The sequence below is a fragment of the Anser brachyrhynchus genome (genome assembly GCF_964034855.1).
Source record: "Anser brachyrhynchus genome assembly, chromosome: 13".
Taxonomy (NCBI): domain Eukaryota; kingdom Metazoa; phylum Chordata; class Aves; order Anseriformes; family Anatidae; genus Anser; species Anser brachyrhynchus.
Window position 1 is genome coordinate 8815581 of NC_137708.1, and position 18522 is coordinate 8834102.

General features: G+C 46.1%; 1 protein-coding gene across 22 annotated transcripts in view; it reads left to right on the top strand.

Annotated features, from left to right (window-relative positions):
• Nucleotides 1-18522, top strand: part of MBNL3 (muscleblind like splicing regulator 3) — a 100707-nt gene that overhangs the window by 70667 nt on the left and 11518 nt on the right. For 10 of the 22 annotated variants that reach the window (XM_080553609.1, XM_080553600.1, XM_080553611.1 and 7 more), the window contains 5 exons: nt 2756-2956; nt 4490-4726; nt 12808-12958; nt 15263-15298; nt 17551-17645. In XM_080553609.1, coding sequence (XP_080409735.1) covers nt 2756-2956; nt 4490-4726; nt 12808-12958; nt 15263-15298; nt 17551-17645 — 720 coding nt within the window. The remainder of the gene's footprint in view (nt 1-2755; nt 2957-4489; nt 4727-12807; nt 12959-15262; nt 15299-17550; nt 17646-18522) is intronic. The other 12 variants (XM_080553614.1, XM_080553615.1, XM_080553607.1 and 9 more) reach the window with 5 other exon arrangements.

Below are 18522 nucleotides of genomic sequence, written 5' to 3' on the forward strand. Positions count from 1 at the left end.
AGGGCATGGAAACGGGTGAATAACTAGTAGCAGGAATAAAATACAAACCATCCTGATCCTTCGTGCACCCCTCTGTAGGCCCCAGAACCGGGAGTAAATAAATAGCACTCCTTAATTGCTCTTCACGGACGTTTCTTTCACTTGCTTCACATCAGGTTCAGGTCCATTAGCTTGTGTTTTGTGTTGCTTGCTCCTGGTGAAGAAAGGAGATGCCCGTGAGAGTACGGCCTCGTAGATGGGGGCTGTGTTTCAGGGAGCAGGACCTGCCTCCCAGTTGTAGTGGTTTTTGTGGAGAGGCTGCTATATAACCTCTTTGGGAACATTTCAAACATCCTCCTACATGTTTCTGGTGAATTCATCCACTGTGAGGCATTGCAAGCCCCCAGCCTTACTCCCTGGCTCCACAAATGCCCCAGCATCTTCCCCTTGAGCAGTGGGAGAAGTGCTTCTCCCTGCATCCACGCTGCTCTCCCAGGATACCTGGGTTTCCTGCTGGATTAGGTGCTGGAAAAACATCAAGTAGATTTGCCCACGTTTGTGAAAGCCACACATACTGCAAGGTTCAAGCTACTATGGATGCCTAAAATAAGCGCTGACAAAGTGTGTCAGGCTCTAGCATAATCCCATGCAGACTGGCCAGGCTGAAGAAGCGCCTTAAAATAGAATTAGCAGCGTGCATTGTGACAGAAGTACAGCACATGCCGTTGTAATTACTAGTGCTCGTAGGAAGGAAAGTAGTCCAATGGATACTGCCTTCTCACTAAAGTGTTCAGGGAGTCACGGTGTTTGAAGATCCTTAAAGAGCTTTTCTAGCAGCAAAAGGTGTAATATGTCTGGGAGCCACTGAGAAGTGAAAGAGAGAAGAAAATGATTTAATGAAGGGCTGTGGACTGGAGGATCTCTGGGTTTAATAGTTAGTCTCCCATCAGCTGAAGCAGGGCTTAGATCAGGCTCAAAAGAAGGAACATTGGAGATCCCTCTTAGAGCATTTTTTGGTTTGCTACACTTAAAACACCAAGGCCCCCTGATTCAGGAGGCTGTGTCTTGTCATTGTGGAGGAGAAAGTGGGATGTATGCTGGAGGTGACCTGTCATCCCCTTTCCTATCAGCACAGGGGCTGTTGCTATCAATCTGACCCTGAGAAGAGGGCATCATTAAGCTAAAGATAGGTTAGGTCAGCTTAGCTGGTGCTACTGTGGGTTAGTTTATTCCAGACCACAACAAGCAATGTGTTTTCTAGTATGTCAAAGTACTGGGATGAGTGTGCTTTCAGGAAACAAACTGTTCACATACATTTTCTTTTAGAAACCCATAGGACTGGACATACAAATACAAAGGCAAGGAAGGGGTGACGCGACATGCCTAAGGCCATTTTGTAAGCACACTTGTGTTTATCACTAAGCAGAGGCTCTAGCTACTGAGGACAGCGTCATGTATGCCAGCAAATGTGATCAGGCTTTAACTGTAAGCCAGAGTTTCCAGTGGAACAGGTGACAGAAGGAAAAATAAAAATAGTTGCAAGTCACAGGCTGTTTCCCCTGGGCTTTGTTGAGCCACTGTTAGGAGAGTAGAAATGCTTCCGTGCAGGCTCTTGCCATCTGGGTGGTCGGGGGTTACTTTACATCAACTGGAATTGGGTCCATTCCCAAACACACCTCAGATCTGGCGCTTTAAAGTTTCACAAACTCCCTGATTATAGGGGCTATTCACAGACTTAAACTTCAGTACCTGCTTAGGAGTTTAGTATGACCTTGCCTACCTAGGAGAATGGAAATTCTTCTAACAGACTGGAATTGCTGGAGAAGTTCAGGCAAGGGAAGCTGGTCTGGCCACCTGCGCTCTCCTCTGCTCTTCTTGCAGGGCCTGCCTAGGGCAATTAAGGGTTCAGGAACAGTCAAGGTCTTTATGGCCTGATGTTCTGTCTCCTCATGGGAACATCGCTTCCCGCAGCGCAGGTGGAGTCCCGAACTTGTTAATGGCCCACCTGAACGAGCCGCCTCACCTGGCACGCTCTGACCACGTCGCTTCCAAGCCAGCTACCCATCTGCTCTTGCAAATCTCTGAGGTCTGGCATGTTACGTCGCTAATGATGTTGGTGTCCTCTTGTAGCCATTCCCATGGAGTGTAGGCGCGGGATGTTCCTGTAAAATGGCTTTTGCCTGGAGGATGTTGACAGTCTGAAACCTATCAATGTGCAGAATGGTAGACCTTGAAGGGTACCAGAGCAGAGATGGATCATGACTCTAAATGATCCAGTTTGCCTACCTGAGCCAGGCTGTCCATGGTACCATGAAACTCAGTGCAGGTTTATAGTAAATTCAACCATGTAACTAATTGGGTTACCTGCTTCTAGGTCCTGAAGCTTCAGTTTACCTTGAGGTCCCTGTACAGCGTTGCGGTGTAGACATACAGAAGCTGAGATATTTATTTGGAAATGAGAAGTCTGTTTTATTTGGGCCTGCCCTAATTGCTGGCATGAAATCCTTAATTGTGTCATTAGACTATAAAGATCATCAATATGCTTTGATCTGACAAATAAAGATGCCTTGTGTTCAGGATGAGTCACGAATTTGTGAGTCAGGAGAAACGAATAGATCACAAGTAAATGGCGATAAATGAATAGATTGGAGAGCACAGCATTTTGATGTTGCTAATCGAATTGTTTAAAAGGATTGAAGTGCTTCAAGGCTTTGACTGGATAATCCAAGACAGAGCTCTTTAACTAACATTTTGTTTTTCCTTTTTCTATACACAGACGACGTTTCCTGTGACTCCATCGCTTGCAACAAGCCCCACGATGGCTTTTAGTCCCTACCTGAGTCATGTCTCTCCTGGGATGGGCTTAGTTCCTGCAGAGCTTTTACCAAATACTCCTGTCCTGGTTTCTGGAAATCCTACTGTTACAGTACCAGGAGGCTCTGCTGGGCAGAAACTGATGCGTACGGATAAACTGGAGGTATTTGGATGTCTGATTTGATACTGCTAAAGGGAATGAACAGGGCATGTGGGTCTAACTGTTGCGCTCTGCTAGAGTGACCTCATGCAGTGCAGCGCAAAGTTAAACTTAGACCTCTCCTAAAACCGGGCTGCTGCTCTCTGCTTGGGCAGACTTATTTGGGGACTGATCCCAAAATCTTATGAAGATACTGGAAAATTGGGAGTGCTCACTCTTCTGATTTCAGTAGGCATTAGAGCAGGCATGGGATTGTTGTTTTCTGTGTGTGATCTGCCACGCTTACAAAAAAAAAAAAAAAAGGCAAGTAGATAGTCTGCCCTTTAACTGAGTTGAGTGGGAGATGTTTTGGAATGAGAACAAGAGGGTGGAAGTAACAGACACTTCCCTTGTCTTGAGACAAGCTTACTAAGTTTTTACAGAAAATATCAAGCATTATGCTGTTGGGATTGCTGAGTACGGGGCATTGGAAAGACATTTCCCCTGGCAGGCTTGCCCTGACAGTTGGCTGGGCATGCTGGGACTTAGTGTTGGAGGAGTTGTATATGTCTTTCAGACCCTGAGCAGAGGCTCTGTAGGAAATAAGGACTGAGGACTTGAATGCAGAGGCTCCTGCAGGAGTAAATTATAACACAGGAAGGTAGTGGAAAAGGGTGTCATTTCAAAACATATTGTTTTGTGTTATGTGCTTCGTATTGCATTGCTGATTGCTTCCTTTCTCACGTGACGTCTCACCTTTCCCTGCACACAGTCTGATAGCGTACCGGTATGTGATTTATGCCGCTAGCTATAGGCCTTAACAGTGTTTCTTAGCTCTTTCATACCTTCAGACAAGGAAGCCTTGAAGATCCATTTTGTGAAACCTTTTTCTCTACCTTTGCTGCTTCAGTGCTCATAATTTATGGGGAGCTGCACGATCTTTTTAAGGCTAGCAGTTTTGGCGACTCCTTATGAACACACTGCAGTGCAATCAAATGCACGGTCATGTAACCCCAAGGTCAGAGTTTTATTATTGAGGGCAGTGAGACTATTTACATGGAAGAGGTTCTTTGTATTTAAGAATAAGTACCTATTGCAAATACTACAGCTTGCAACATTTAGAATTAGAAGTCCTACCGAGGAGTATGCTCCATAAAATATATATATATGTATATAATCCACCTGAGACATAAATGGCAGAGTTATTAAAATCTTTATTAAAAGCTTTAGAGGCTGGGGAGGAATACTGAGCTCCTCGAGTTTTGGCAAAACACCATTGACTTTCCAGGTTCAGGATTCAGGTCACTTCCCATTTTGTACAAATTCTGTACTTCATTTACATTTGGTAATTGGCATTGGTAACAATGAGTTTTCCTCATATTGTGAACCAGTTATGAGTAGCACCAGTTGCCCCTGTGACTGTCTAAGTGGTACCCAAGAGCATGGATTTAGAATATACCCATAATTTAACTCAGCCAATGAACTGATATTCTGTGTTGAAAATTCTAAATGAAGAGTAACATGATGTCCTTCTCAACAATGTGACTTTCTTTTAAGGTTTGTCGAGAGTTTCAGCGTGGAAATTGCACACGTGGTGAGAATGATTGCCGTTATGCTCACCCTATAGATATTGCAATGATAGACACAAATGAAAATACTGTTACAGTTTGCATGGATTACATCAAAGGTCGATGCTCTAGGGAGAAATGCAAGTACTTTCATCCCCCTGCACACCTGCAAGCCAAAATCAAGGCAGCTCAACACCAGGTGAACCAGACAGCTGCAGCTGCAATGGTAAGTAGAGCTCTTATCAAGCTATATTTCTATTGCTGAGAGATTTCATTTGTGTTATATGTGTCATGTGCGGAAGAGAAGAGTATTTTGTAAATTGCTGAATAGAGAGCTGAGAGCATGTGCAGTGTGAATCCCATCTTTCCATCCTTTGTATGTGCTTGCTGTAGCATGAAGCACTGAGCGAGGCAGTGCCATCTCGCCAGTTAGGGACGCAGTGTTGAACCCTGTGATTTTCTGACAAGACATCATGAGGTGACGTGCATCAGGCCCGAAAGCAAGTTCAGCAGTACACGAAGCAAACACTTTCCTGCTAAGATGCAGGTGTCAGGTTAGCTTCCTCACTACACAAAGAAAGGAAAAAATGTTCATGTTATAATAAACCCTTTGCAGGGGAATCTTGGCCTGCTGAAGTCAGTAGCAAAATTTCCACTTACTTCAAAGCAGACAACATATCAATTGTTCCAGCCTAGCAAACAGAGGAGGCTTGTGCCTATTACTTTTGCCAAGGCTTAGTGAAATGGCAAGTCTCATATCAAGGATGACTTCCTGATCTGTTTGATACTTAGAACCTGGTAAGGATGGTCCCACCTACATTTTAATTTGAGTTGTGACTTCTAATACCTAGAATTATAAAAAGTCAAAGAAAACTTAGCAGTGTGGATCAAATTCCTAGGTGGAGTGAATGTTTGCCATTCTGTTGACTTCCATTTAATGACACCTTCGTTCTAGGTGGAAACTTGTCTTCTAACAGCGCATTAGAAAAATCTAGTTGCACTGTTGAAATTGTCCAGAGTGGGGACAATATTGCTGTTATGAATTTTTCTTGTGCCCTCATAGCAAAAAGGGCCAACAGCATCCTGGGCTGCACTAGGAAGAATAATGTCTGCAGATCAAGGGAGGTGATCCTTCTCTTCTCATTCCTGGTGAGACCATAACTGGAAGGCTGTAGCCAGTGCTGGGCTCCCCAGTGCAAGAGAGACATGGACATCCAGGAGTGAGTCCAGCAAAGGATTCACTCGGATCAGTAGATGAATAGTTCAGACGATGAAGAACTTGGAGCATCTGACACACCGGGAAAGGCTGAGAGAGCTACAACTGTTGGAGAGAGGGATGGGAGAGGGTAAAGAAGACAGGGGCTTGCTCTTCTTTGCAGTGCTCAGTGAAAGGACAAGAGGCAGTGGCCGCAAATTGAAATACAGGAAATTCCATATGAATGTAGGAAAAAAACTTCTTTACTGTGAGGTTTGCCAAACACCAGAACAGGTTGTTCCATCCTTGGAGATACTCAAAACCTGCCTGGATGCAGTCCTTAGCAAGGTGCTTCAGCTGACATTGCTTTGAGCGGTAGGTTGGGCCCTTCCAGACTCATCAGTTTTGGGATTACGTGAATAACTAACATTAAAAAGGTTCTTGCCTCCTTTTTGATTTAGAAGTAAGGATACTAAAATTTTTCTAAATACCTTTTTTTAAGACAGTAAGAAGGTTGCTTATCATTCATGGTGAAACATAGTACAAAAAAGGGGAGGATTCACAAATGTTTTTCAGGTAACATCAACATTACCTGGAATGTAATTTGAAGAACCAATTTATAATGCAGTATTTATCTCTCCTGAACAGTTTATTTGTTATATCTCTTATTGTTTTTATTATTATTGAAACAGCAGCCAAGGTCTGTTGAAAAAGACCCTTCTGAAATTAAACTCTTGTGTTTTTTACACTTGATGCTTTACTTTTTCACTAATTATCTAGGACACTGCTACTTAACTAAAGCCAATGCATGTTTTATTCATGCTGCTGGCTTCTCTTAAAAATGTAATTAACCTTATTTGTATGCTGTTAACTAGAACCTTTAAAATATTTATTGATGGCTTGTTGCATCACCCTTGCCACCAAAACAGCTTACATTATTCATTGACTTCTCAAGGTTTGATGCACTTACTGTACCTGTTGCGGGATAAGACTTTATTAAAGCGAAGACTGGTGCCCAGTCTTCTTGGATCAAAAATCACATGCCAGACAAATGGGTGTAATAAGCCCTTCTAAAATAGATTAGGAATGATTTCAAATCTAAATTCAGAAGACATTTCTGAGGGACACAATCCTGCAGTTACTTGTCACACGCGAGTAGGAGCTCTACTCTCTGCAACTCGGCTCAGGTCTGTGCGGCACAGCCAGGTAAATTGGGTCAGGCTCACTCCCTGGTTCAGCATCACACTTAAGCAGTGCTTGAGCCTCCCTTCTTTACCAGTGGTCCTTTTCCTGCCACGAGTCCTGCTGCTGACCTCCGCATGTAGCTGCAGAATTAGGGCTGGAGCCCAGTGCGAGTCCACGTGCAGGCGCTAATCCCCAAGCACTCCTCACCCGCTGTGCCAGCTGCAGTGAAAATGCTCTAGGGCACACGCCCATGATGTTATTTCTTTAGTTTTTGAATTTTACTGAGGCAAAAGAGCTGACTAGCCACTGGGCCAGGTAATTACTCAGACATCCCATGTTGTGCATGCCTCGTCTTTTTAATATATTGTATAATGCATTCATTTTTATTTTTTTTCTCTTCACCTCCCCCAAAATACGGCTCTCTTGACACACCTCTGCTTGCTGTTTTTTGTTACTGTGCTTGACCCCCCTCCCTGGCCCATTGCCATCATGTGCTCGCTGCCTGCTAATTAAGACTCAGCCAGCTGTCAGATCACTGAAGCGACCGCTCGAGGCAACCTTTGACCTGGTACTTGGACCTTTCGCCTTCTCGCTTTGCACGTAACCATCTGCATGAAAGCCTTCCTCGCTTGGTCTGTTGTGTTAGTGCCTGGGGAGACTGCCCATCCGGGTCAGAAATGCTGCAGCGTCCTTTCAGACATGCCGATCCTGCACCCACCCACCACCCATTAACCACGTGAGCTTTTCCTCCCGAAGCCCAGATATGGTTTGGAGGCACGGAATAATCCTGGGGGCCTTTGTGGTGGCAGGCAGCTCAGGGTTTTGAGCTGTTTTTTTCCAAACTGCGGCAGCAGAGTTGGGAAACACGGTGTTTTGGTGAGGATTTAACTCGGTAGGTCTGCACGGTGCTGGATACGGCAGAGGACTGGGCGGTGCGGGATGGATCCTGTTCCTGCCACTGAAGGCAGAGAGGCTTTTTGTGGTATGCCCGACAACACCGCCTTGCCCGGCAGTGTCGTGCTGGTGCTGCCCTTGGCAGGGTGTTCTGTTCAAAGGGCACAGACCAAATTTAGGACTTCCCCAACCCTGGCCGTTCCCAGTGTTGAGCGAAGCAGAGGGAGAGCTAAGCAGCACCACAGAGATTTGTGCTGGGAGCTGAAGCAGGTGTAAGGCAGGACTTTGATGGTGTGTTGGGTAAGCTGGGGAGGCCGTGGCTACTGCAGCTGGCTCTGGCTCTGGTTCCTCCCCCCGTATCAGCAAAAGCGCCTGGCTCTGGGTGCCCGTTTGCTTCTGCCTCAGGCATGGGATCTGCTTTGCAGCCTTCTGCCTGCAAATTGCCTTCATGTAAGCTAATTTCGATAATTTTCTAAGCCCCGGATACGTTTACCCATCTTCGTGATCCTCATAGTACGGCAAAAGCCATCCTCCCAGCCTGCTGTCAGTCCTGGCTCTGTAGAAGACAATTCCTTCTCAGTCACCCCAATGTGAGGGATTTAATGCATCCTAAAAAAAATCTAGTCCCAGAGCTGTAGGGGGAAAGGGAAGAGTGGACACAGAGGAGTCCTGAAACCTTCAAGCCACTGTTGCTCGCCGTTCCCAGCACGGGGAAGCACAGCTGATCTGCTCCTCTTCCCCTCTGGCTGGGCAGGTTCCTTGTACGAGCAGGGGCTCCCCCACCTTTCTCATTGCCTGTGTCTGGTTGTTCCTCACCCCCAGTCTGAGCAGGTCGCCTTCCCGGGGGTCTCAGTGGGATGAATATTCCCTCCAATGCCAGTGAATATTAGCTCAGGCAGGGAGGCTGTTTTTCCCAGAACGGGAGTGTTAGCGTGTTTCTTTAAGCTCTGTTTGGGGAAAACTAAAATGAAAAGAGGTTGTGTTGAGTTTGGCCAGAGGCAAAGTCCCTTTGGCAACTTTGCAAGACTTGTGTTGTTTTTGTTGGTGGTTGTGGTGGTTTTTTTGTGTGTGTGGTGTGTTTTTATGTGTTTTTTTTTTTTTTTTTTTGATAGTCAGCAGGCTTCCCCTGTTGTAGCTTTAGACAGCAGCATGAGGAAATCTTGTTAGGGGCCAGCTTCCGCCAGCAGGCTGGAATTACACCGTGACTGACACAACAGCCTCTCGGTGCTCGCTGCTGGCACAGGCACAGCCCCAAAGCCAGCTTAGACAGTGACCTCGGCAGTGCCTCGCTGCCCTTGCCGAGAGCCACCTCGCCTGGGAGACAGCCCGGCTGAGAATGGGGAAGCCCTGTAACTCCCCTACCCTCCTGACCTTCCCCACTGAACAAAACCTGATCAGATAAGGGACTGTTAATAGTCTTCCTGCCTTGGAACATCTGAACGTTTTCAGCTATAATGTTGGAATATGTCACCTCCTCTGAACCCTTTGTGAAGGCTGCACCGGAGAATGATTTACGGTGCCGATAAGAACACACATAATCTTCAGAGGAAACTGCTCAGATCGGTTCCCCTGCTTGCCAGGGAATGGGTGCAACCTCTGCCCTCTTTCAGATCGTTCTGTCTGTTGTGACTTGGACTGAAGCAGCAAGTCAGATACGGAGCCAACCCCTCGAAGCTAAGTGCAAAGGAGTGAAAGTGTGATCTGCTCCCAGGAGATACGGATCTGAGGGGAACTCTGAGGCGCAATTAAATTGTTTGTTGCAAAGATTTAATCCAGTTCCTGTCTTGCAAAAAAATAACAAGAGAGAGTTATTAACCTGCACGTGGGAAATCTTGATTTAGGCATGCATTGCATTTTTGTCTGTCATTCAGGCTGATTTATTTCTGTGCCATGCAGAGAAGTGACAAATCTTTTTGTTCAGATACTCATATTCCGGCAGGAATGTGGCTTTCCCAGCCCCAAAATGGGAGACTGCCTGGCATTTTTGTAGTGGGAATTGTTCGCTAGGATCAGTTCGGGCTATCAGATGGATACTGAACAGGAAAAAAAAAAATTAACCCCTTCGTTAGTGCAAATGGCCTGATCATGTTACAAAAGTTGCATACCTGTGCGCACGTGGAGACAGTAAGAATCAGAAAAGGTTGCTGTCAGCTATCAAAGGTTACTGCTACGTCTGTGTTGACCGAGGCTTGTCCAGAGGGCAATGACAAGCAGCATTGTGTACCAAACAGCAGGGCAAATTGCAGAGCCGTCACTTGTCCACTCTCAGTAGCTGCAGTGGTGACTAACTCAAGACTTAGGTAGGTTGGCAAGAAGAGGGGTTCTGCAGAGCGTGCTCCGGTACGGATGCTTCCCCCAACAGCTGGCGTGGGAGCAGGACACCCAGAAGGCTGCCAGAACAGGAGCAGACCGAGGTGGGCTCTGACTCTTGTGCCCACGGAGCTCAAATGGCAGAGCTGGCCTCTGGGCTGCACAGCGTGAAGCCAGAGTGCTTGCTTCTTTAGAAGACCGTAGACATGTTACATTTATTTGGGCTCCTCCACCCCAGCTGCTGTGTAGGCATTTCCCAAAGGTGCTGTTCAGGCAACAGAAGTGGAATTGCTGTAGCTGCATTCTCTCCCATGCCCCCAAGGGGCTGAAGCTGGGTAGGAGGAAGCACAGTGTTAGAGAGACAGTAGGGCAGGCTGTTGTGCCTTGACATCCCTGTGGCTTGTTCATGTTTATACGCCACCTCTGACTGCAGCGCTGGGCTCAGGAATTGTCCCCCGTGTAAAGAGACAGCACTTCACAGTGAGGTCTCAAAGCCTTCAGCCATTCTGCTTTTGGCACTGACAGTAGGGATAATGAACTTTTTGGGGTGGTGACAGCCTTTGGCCAAGAAGCAAGGAGTCAAAAGTCCATTACGTGCTTGGCACAGTTGCTTTGCTATAATTAGTAATTTCTTTTTTCTGAGGCAGATTTTGGAAAAAGCATGTTTTGCAATCAGGCGCAGTAAGGGATATGGATTTAAGCAGCACGTTCTTCAGTTACTGTAAATCTGTAAAGCACCTCTGGTGTCGGTGGAGTTACTACAGTCACTACAAGCTGCAAATCTGTTTTGTGCCTGAAGGAACATTCATGGAACCATCATTAAATAGACATGATGTATATAAAGACAGATTTAGTGTAGATATCAGTGGGGGCTCCCCTAAAAATGGAAACACTTAGATCTTTACCTAGAAGATCTCATCCTGAAATATAGATCTTAAGCAAGAGACTTTGGTTTCTGTCTGAGAACGTTGGCTCGCGTTTGACTGCTGTCTCTTGATACTAGCCAGAAGAAATCTAGAAAGATATCATTAAGTCGTAATGCTGGCACTGGATGTCTGCTAGCATTAGCAGAGGATGTGTGCATGTCTGAGGGCAGTTTTGCAAATGCAATGTCTTCTACTTATTTATTTTTTTAATATTAAAGCTACCCAAAAGCCACCATGTGAATAGCAATAGGTTGGAGTAATGTTTTGCCTGGAAGTGTCTTGCTTAACGTTTCTCAGATGAGCAGTCTCCTATAGCAAATTAACTTTAAAGTGAAACCTGTTTCTAGATGGTGACAAACTGTTGCAAGCTTTTGGTTATATTCTGTTGTGTGTTGATCTTCATGACATTTTAAAATCTCTCTTTCCTTGTGTCCTTTCTTACAAGTGCTATGTGTTTGTAGCCTTATCTCTTCATTAGCTAAACCTCCTCTAATACCCACCCTTCCCTGCCATTTACTCAAAAAAAAAAAAAAAAAAAGAGGAGTGATAACCCTATGGTTCAGCCATTGCTTTGCTACATGATATAAAACACAAGTAGGCAGAAAGGACCTGATTCTGCATGACTTCCACGTGCGTAAATCTCATTGACGTCAATGGGAGTGTTACGTGCAAAAGGACTGCAGGGCATAATTAAAAAGGACCCTTTTCTATCACAATGTGGAAAAAAATGTGGTTTTTGCTTGGGTACAATGAAAAGCTGTAAATCATTAGACACGTTTCTGTCTCCTAAGAACCTGACATACTACTTCGCTGTTGAGACATGCTTTTTGAATGATGAGTACCTTACTGAGAAAAGTTCCTGAGTTGGGTTAATGCTTTTTACCAAGTCTGATCATGAAACAGGTTTGACGGGCTGGAAGAAGCACTGTGGTGTGATAGAACAAAAAGAAAGGATTTGCCTGATAGCAAGACCCACCCAGATCTTGTTCGAACAGCAGATTTGTCAATGGCTTTTTCCACTGTTAATAATGAGCAAGCGGTATTTAACTGTTGGAGGCCTTCTTCTAGTGCTGCGCTACTAGAAATTGGGAGCAAGTCCAAATCTGCTGTTTGTGAGCTGTGCAGCTGTTGCAGGCAGCAGAGAATCAGGCCTATTCTTGGCTATGTTGCTCAGCCTCGCTAATAACAAGTGGAAATGCATTTTACTATGAATGTGACATTATTTGTGTAATTGGCAACAGCTTTCACTTTACCACCTGAACACACGAGTCATCTGCATACAAGAGCGCACACTCCCACAGATGTGCACATCCATGTAGGCAGGTATTGGAATAAGCAGAGGCAAGCATCCCTAATTTTTCCATGGCACTTATTACTTATGCTAATCTTTTTGTTTTTAAATAGTCGTCTACTGTGTTTCTCTTAGCTGGTATGTTTTTTTAAATGCTTGTTGCCTGCAATTGTGCTTTGTGGTATCCTGTCCAGATGGTCACCTCTTCTCTTCTTCCCCCTCGTGCTTTTTTTCCAAGTCAATCCTACTGAAAATCTTCCTCAGTGTTTCCTCATCCTGGACTCTGCCCCTGTCTCCTGGTGCGTTTACTAACTGCTTAGCTAGTGAAGCTGTGGTTACACCTACAACTTTTACTGTGATTTAGCTGCTCTTCTATTTCCTGTCTGCTAAGTTGATACAGTTGCAGGTGATTTGCAGCCAAGACCCCCTATTATTTATTGCATGCTCTGTCTGCTTTTGGGTCGCTTTTATATTCCGCTTGTCTTTAATGACTCCCTTATCCACAGGCCCTGCCGCCTGGTGCACTTCAACCTTTACCAAAGAGGCCAGCACTTGAAAAAAACAATGGTGCCACCACAGTCTTTAACCCAAGCGTTTTCCACTACCAACAGGCTCTAGCCAACATGCAGTTGCAACAGCCTACGTTCATCCCTACAGGTAAGTGTTTCCTTGCTTTCCCCATCGTCATTGCTTTCTTTTTATGGCCTAGACATTGAGCTAATAAGCAGATTTATAAGAGTCCTTCACAAAAGAGTATTAGTGTATAAAGTTTCATGTTAAAAATCAGTGGAAAGTTAATGTATGTTTGACTTTTTTCCTTCACCTAATACAATTTAGAGCTTTTCACTTGTAAAGATCCCTTCTTAGCCTTTTTTTTTTTTTAAAGCAGTCAAACTAAGAAAAATGTCTGCATGTTTCTGAATTCACACTTCCTGTTTCTCCTCCTTATGGTTCAACTAGTTAATCCCAAATTAATTCTTTGACTCTTGTGTAGCTATATTATGGACTCATGTTAAAATGTTTGGCGGACCTCTATGTAGAGCTGTCCACTCACTTCAAGCTGCAGGTATCTTTCTAACCTTCTGTCTCAGTGACCTACATATTCCAGCAGCTGTGGTGTTTATGGAGGGAATGGCTCATCTTTAGTAAATACAAATTACATAATCCTCTTTAAAGTCATGTATTTTCCTCTTGCTTGTCTTTTGACCAGTATGATAACCTAAGATTTTTAAAAGCAATTTAACTCCCAGCTTTTATTGTACCTTTAAGGTCTCAGAGTAAAATTGAAAGATGCAGTTCAGTAATTCATACAGAAGCTGAAATGTTGACATGGCAGATGTGACAGCTGACTAGCCAATTAACGTTTTCGCTGCAGCCAAATTAAAACCAAAACCTGCTTAGAGTAGTAAGTTCTGAAAGTGGCTGAAAAAGGAAATATTCCAGAGCCGATAGCTCGTTTTTAGTATCATTATTCTCATCACAGAGCATCATATGAAAATGACTGCCTGAAGTTTTTAATGTCTAATGCTGTATTCATATGCCAAATTTTATGTTTACAAAAACATACAAAACCTTTCTCTGGGCTGGCCGTGCAGTGAACATGCAGTGGACCTGGACCTTGGCCTTGCCATTCCCTGCGGTCAGGGGAAAAGCTTTAAGAGATACCCCAATATCGAGACCAAACTGCATTTTAGGTGTGAGCGTGGATCCAGAGAGCTGAGACCTAAACATTGGATTCATGTGGCCTGGATGTTATGAGAGTACTTGGAAATATTCAGAATTCAGTAGAGGCCAGAATGTTTTTCCAGGGGATTGGGGTCTTGTATGAAGAGATGGAGGGAGGGACTAAGCCGGAGCCTTGTGCTCTGCAAAGTGCTCTTAGAGTGGATTGGCTCTACCGAACTTACCACAGCTTTTTCAGATGCCAACTGAAATACAACTTCAGAAAACACTGACACTTTCTAGAAAGCGAAATCTATGAGCTGGCTACGTGCTTCCTTCCCTTGAGGTCGCAGTCTCCAAAGCTGACATAAAGACCTACATTTCTGATGCAAGCACTATAAATTAGCTTTTACCCAGAACTCTTGTAGTGCTGTTGTGCCCTGTCTCGTGGGAATAGAATTACACACAGGCAGATGTGTAACAGGTCTATTTACTGGCATCTGCTCTCATCTGAGGATATTAACACTGGTCAGAGGAGTAAATTTCCAGTCACAGAGTGAATCTCTGATGAATTTACACATCCACATTTTCCCTTCCTGATGCATCAGGCTGCAAATCTGGTCTAAGCCTTTGCAGCACTCTTGAAAGCAAAGCAGAGGGGTGGCATGTAACAACTCACATGGCTGGGAGTGGAAGTGAGTGGTTGTTTTCGTTAATTTCACCTCTTCAGTTATTGAGAGATCAGCATCATGGTTTCCCATGGAGCCAGGGGGGGTCAGAGTAGTGAATATTGAAAGTGGTGTCAGAACTGCAACTCCTTCAAATCTAAAAGCAACTGCCTCTTTCAGCTTAAACTAGAGACTTTGAATCCCAACCCCTGCTTTCAGGAGTAAATTGTTTTTGAAAATTGGTTTTAACATGAGCGTGTTTTTCCTATAAAGCAAACTTGTCTGCTGACATAATCAGAAAAAAATCAACACACTTGATACCAAAAAAACAAAAACCACCAAACAGCCCTGGTTTGTCGGCTAGATCACATCATCTAATACCAGGGTTGGAGAAGAAATACTTTTTCTACTACCCAAGAATTCAAGAATTAATTTGGTTTGCTATGTTCTCTTAAAACTGAGTTTAAACTATCTGTGTATCAATATGCAGAATCTGTTTTGCATGTGCTTAAATATTGAATGCTGCAAAGAGAATACCTGCTTTTTAGTTAAAGTGATTTCTAACACTGAAGCTTCACTAATGAAATATCCCTTTTGTTCATCTTTCCACGCTTCAATGCATGGTGTGCAGGGTCAGTTCTGTGCATGACACCCACTGCAAGCGTTGGTAGGTTTTTCTACACAAACTTCTCAACTTTTCCTAATCTGAAAGAGACAGCAAATTAGTATGCATCAGTGAGAACCTGGGTGGCTGAGTGGTGTGATTGTCTATCCGCTGTCTTCTTTGAGGCTTAAATGGTTGTATCCCTTTTAATTTCTGTGCAGTGCAGTGTTTCGTGTGACTAATATGAGAATCCAAGGCGATGCATTCCCACCCCTATTTAGTTCTGCTGCAGAGACAAAAATCTGTCAACCTAAATGTCTTTATAACCCATTTAAGTCATCCAACAAAAGAAATATCAATGAGAGGTTACTGATGGTTTATTATTTTTGCATCAGGTGTATTAGCATTCAGATTTTTGGTTGTCCTTCTGAGGACATTTTAAGAGACTGTTTTAGTAAAGGCTTTAAGAAGGAATGCATCCAAGGTCAGCCCCTTTACCAGAGCAGGGTGCTGCTTGTACAGCGAGTGAAGAAGAGCTTAAACTGTGGACCAGCTGAAGGTTCATCTCTTTAGTAAATTGTCAGCTGTGCAGGTACAGGTTGCTGTGAGGAGGTACCAGGGATGCAGTGAGGCTGAGAACACGCTCTCTGCTGCTAACATGCAGTCTCAGGATCCGGCATGTGCTAGGAACCTGTGTGGGTCTTTGAGGGACCCTCCCCTCTCTCTACGGCTGCTGGGTACAGCAGGGTGGGTGAAAGCTGAGATTTCATCCTCCAGCCAAGGTTATGCAAGGCTGCAACCATCCGGGAGCGCACCCGCTTCAGCCAGAGTGAGAAAGAGGGGAGCAGGAGCTTTGGGGAGAGAAGAGAGCAGGGCCTCCAGGGAACCATTTGGGGTAGCCTGAAAGCCAGCAGCTTTGGCAGAAATGGCTGAGCACTCTGCTCTTGAACCTCCCACATCCCTCCAGGCTGCTTTATCCACCTGAGGGCGATCCTGCGGGGCAGGGGGCCCCGTGGGCACAGGGTTATCCCGCTGCTGAACCCCTTGATCGCTCCTGCAGGCCCCAGCTCCCAGTCCCGGTGGACTTTGCTGAATCCCATGTCTGTGCTGAGACGGGCTGGGTGGGAGCACACATAGACAAGCTATGGCTGTGGATATACCTGGGTGACTGCAGTGTCTGAACTGTCCCCGTGGGAAGGCCAGGTGTGTCTCCTGGGGTTTGGTGCCAACAAGTTCACTGCTGTCTGCTGCTCCGCGCCCGGCTCTTTCCTGGCCAGGAGGAGAAATCAGTGGCTGCAGGTTGGAGTGATCCAGGGCAGCATCCTCCCCATCCTTCCGTGGGTTTGGGGGGTGGCTCTGTGCACCCCAAGAGCATCCCCTCCAGCTCCGCGCTCCATGGGAAGTGCAGCTTCGAAAGGCTGCCGAGCTCCCTGCTGCTGCGTTGTCCTCTCAGATGCTCTTCCCGCGAGTGGTGACCGTTGGAATGCATTCGGGAATTTCTCCCTCTCGGCCTCCTCCCCTTTCTATTCCCTCCTGCCTCGCGAGGGGGGAATTTTGCCAAATCCTCTAGAATTAGAGTGGAAAGGAAGCACGCTGGATTTGTGCGGAGAGAGCTCGGGCTGCTAGCCGCTCGTCTGCAGTGCCTTCACCCCTGTACCGTGCCGAAACGTCCCCGCTAGAGAGAGGCGAGAAAACCCGGTTGGAGAGCCGATACGCGGCTGCTGGCCCGGCGAGATCGCAGCCGCGAAATGGGCCCTGCCAGCGGCTCGCTGCAAAGTGCATCATGTACCTCTGGTTCCTGGCGGGGACGGGGAGGGGAGGGAAGGGGACGAGCTTTCCAAGGCGGGTGGGAGGGTGCGCTTGCCAAAATGTCCCCACCCAAAGGAACGTGCACTGGCTGTGTCTAACTCCCCACGGGTGCGAGCTGACGTGGGCTTTTGCTAGCACACCCGCCCTCCCCCCCTTTGGAAATTTGGCCCTCGGAGTCTAATACATCATTGTTCTGCTTATAAATGTACTAAGTGTTGAGAATGTTTTGGTTTTTTCCTTAATTATAATTGTAATTGGCTTTTCCCCTTCTCTCTTGTTTATTTTTTTTCCCAACGCTGTCTTGCTTTGCACTGTGATTGCATGCTGCGCCCCGATGTGTCCTTCATGACGATGTCACATGGCTTGTTGCTGTGATTCCTGCCACGCCCCCAAATCCACCACATGTTGCCATGGTTACATAAAAAAAAACCAAAAAAACAAAACAAAACAAAAAAAAAAACCGCTCCACCCTCCCGTATGTCGCTTCCATGGTTCCCTTCCGAAAGTGCCCATGATGCACGGTGCTACGCCCACCACTGTGTCTGCAGCAACAACTCCTGCCACCAGCGTCCCCTTCGCTGCAACAGCTACCGCCAATCAGGTTTGGCCCTTTCAATGGCTTTCTTTCACGTGTTCAGATCTCGAGGACCGGGCGAGGGCCGGATCCTGCTCGGCTCGGGCGTGCAGAGGCAGCGTGCGTGTGTGCGTGTGCGTGTGCGCGCGTGCGTGTGTGTCTGGGGATCGGTGAGGGGGCACCCGGTGCTGGTCCTGCCGCGGCGGCTAGCCCAGCCGGAGCGTAGGGATGGGCGATCCGCAGGGGTGCGCAGGCTCCCGGAGGTCTGGCCGCTTCTCTGGCAGCGCGTCCGGCTTCTCCAAAACGCGCCCCCCTCCCCGGGTCCTGAAAAAAACAGGCCGTAAAACTCCCGACGATACTGTCGCACTAGACCTGCAGCACTTCTGCTTTCAGTCTCAAGCAGAAATACCACCCCGAGCATCCTTCCCTGTGGTATTTTGGCATGTCCTCTCCTGGCTGGAAAGTGGAAGTGGGAACACGAGGAGGCCTACCCCAGTGCAAGATTGGACTCTGAAAACAATCCCCCCCATTCCCCTCCCAGAAAAAGAAAAACGGGAGTGAGGCGATGAAGTCTGAAGCTTATTTACATCAGTTACATGTCACCCATCCCTACAGAAATTACTCTGGATGTGCAGTACGTGCCGTTGTAGCACTGCCATAAGTGTACAGGACTTCATGCATGTCTGCCAAGCCATAATTCTCTCCAAAACTTTCCTCTGAAGATACTGAGTTGTGATGGCTGCTTCCGCACCAGTCCTGACCTGTATATGCACAATCTGTCCTAGTGATGCTTCCTGATAATTTGGTGGGCCACAACTTTTTCCAGTTAGACCAGAGAAATTTCAAGTGCTTTCCCCACCACTCCCCAATACCACTTGTAGCATTTTTTTAGTTCTTTGTCCTG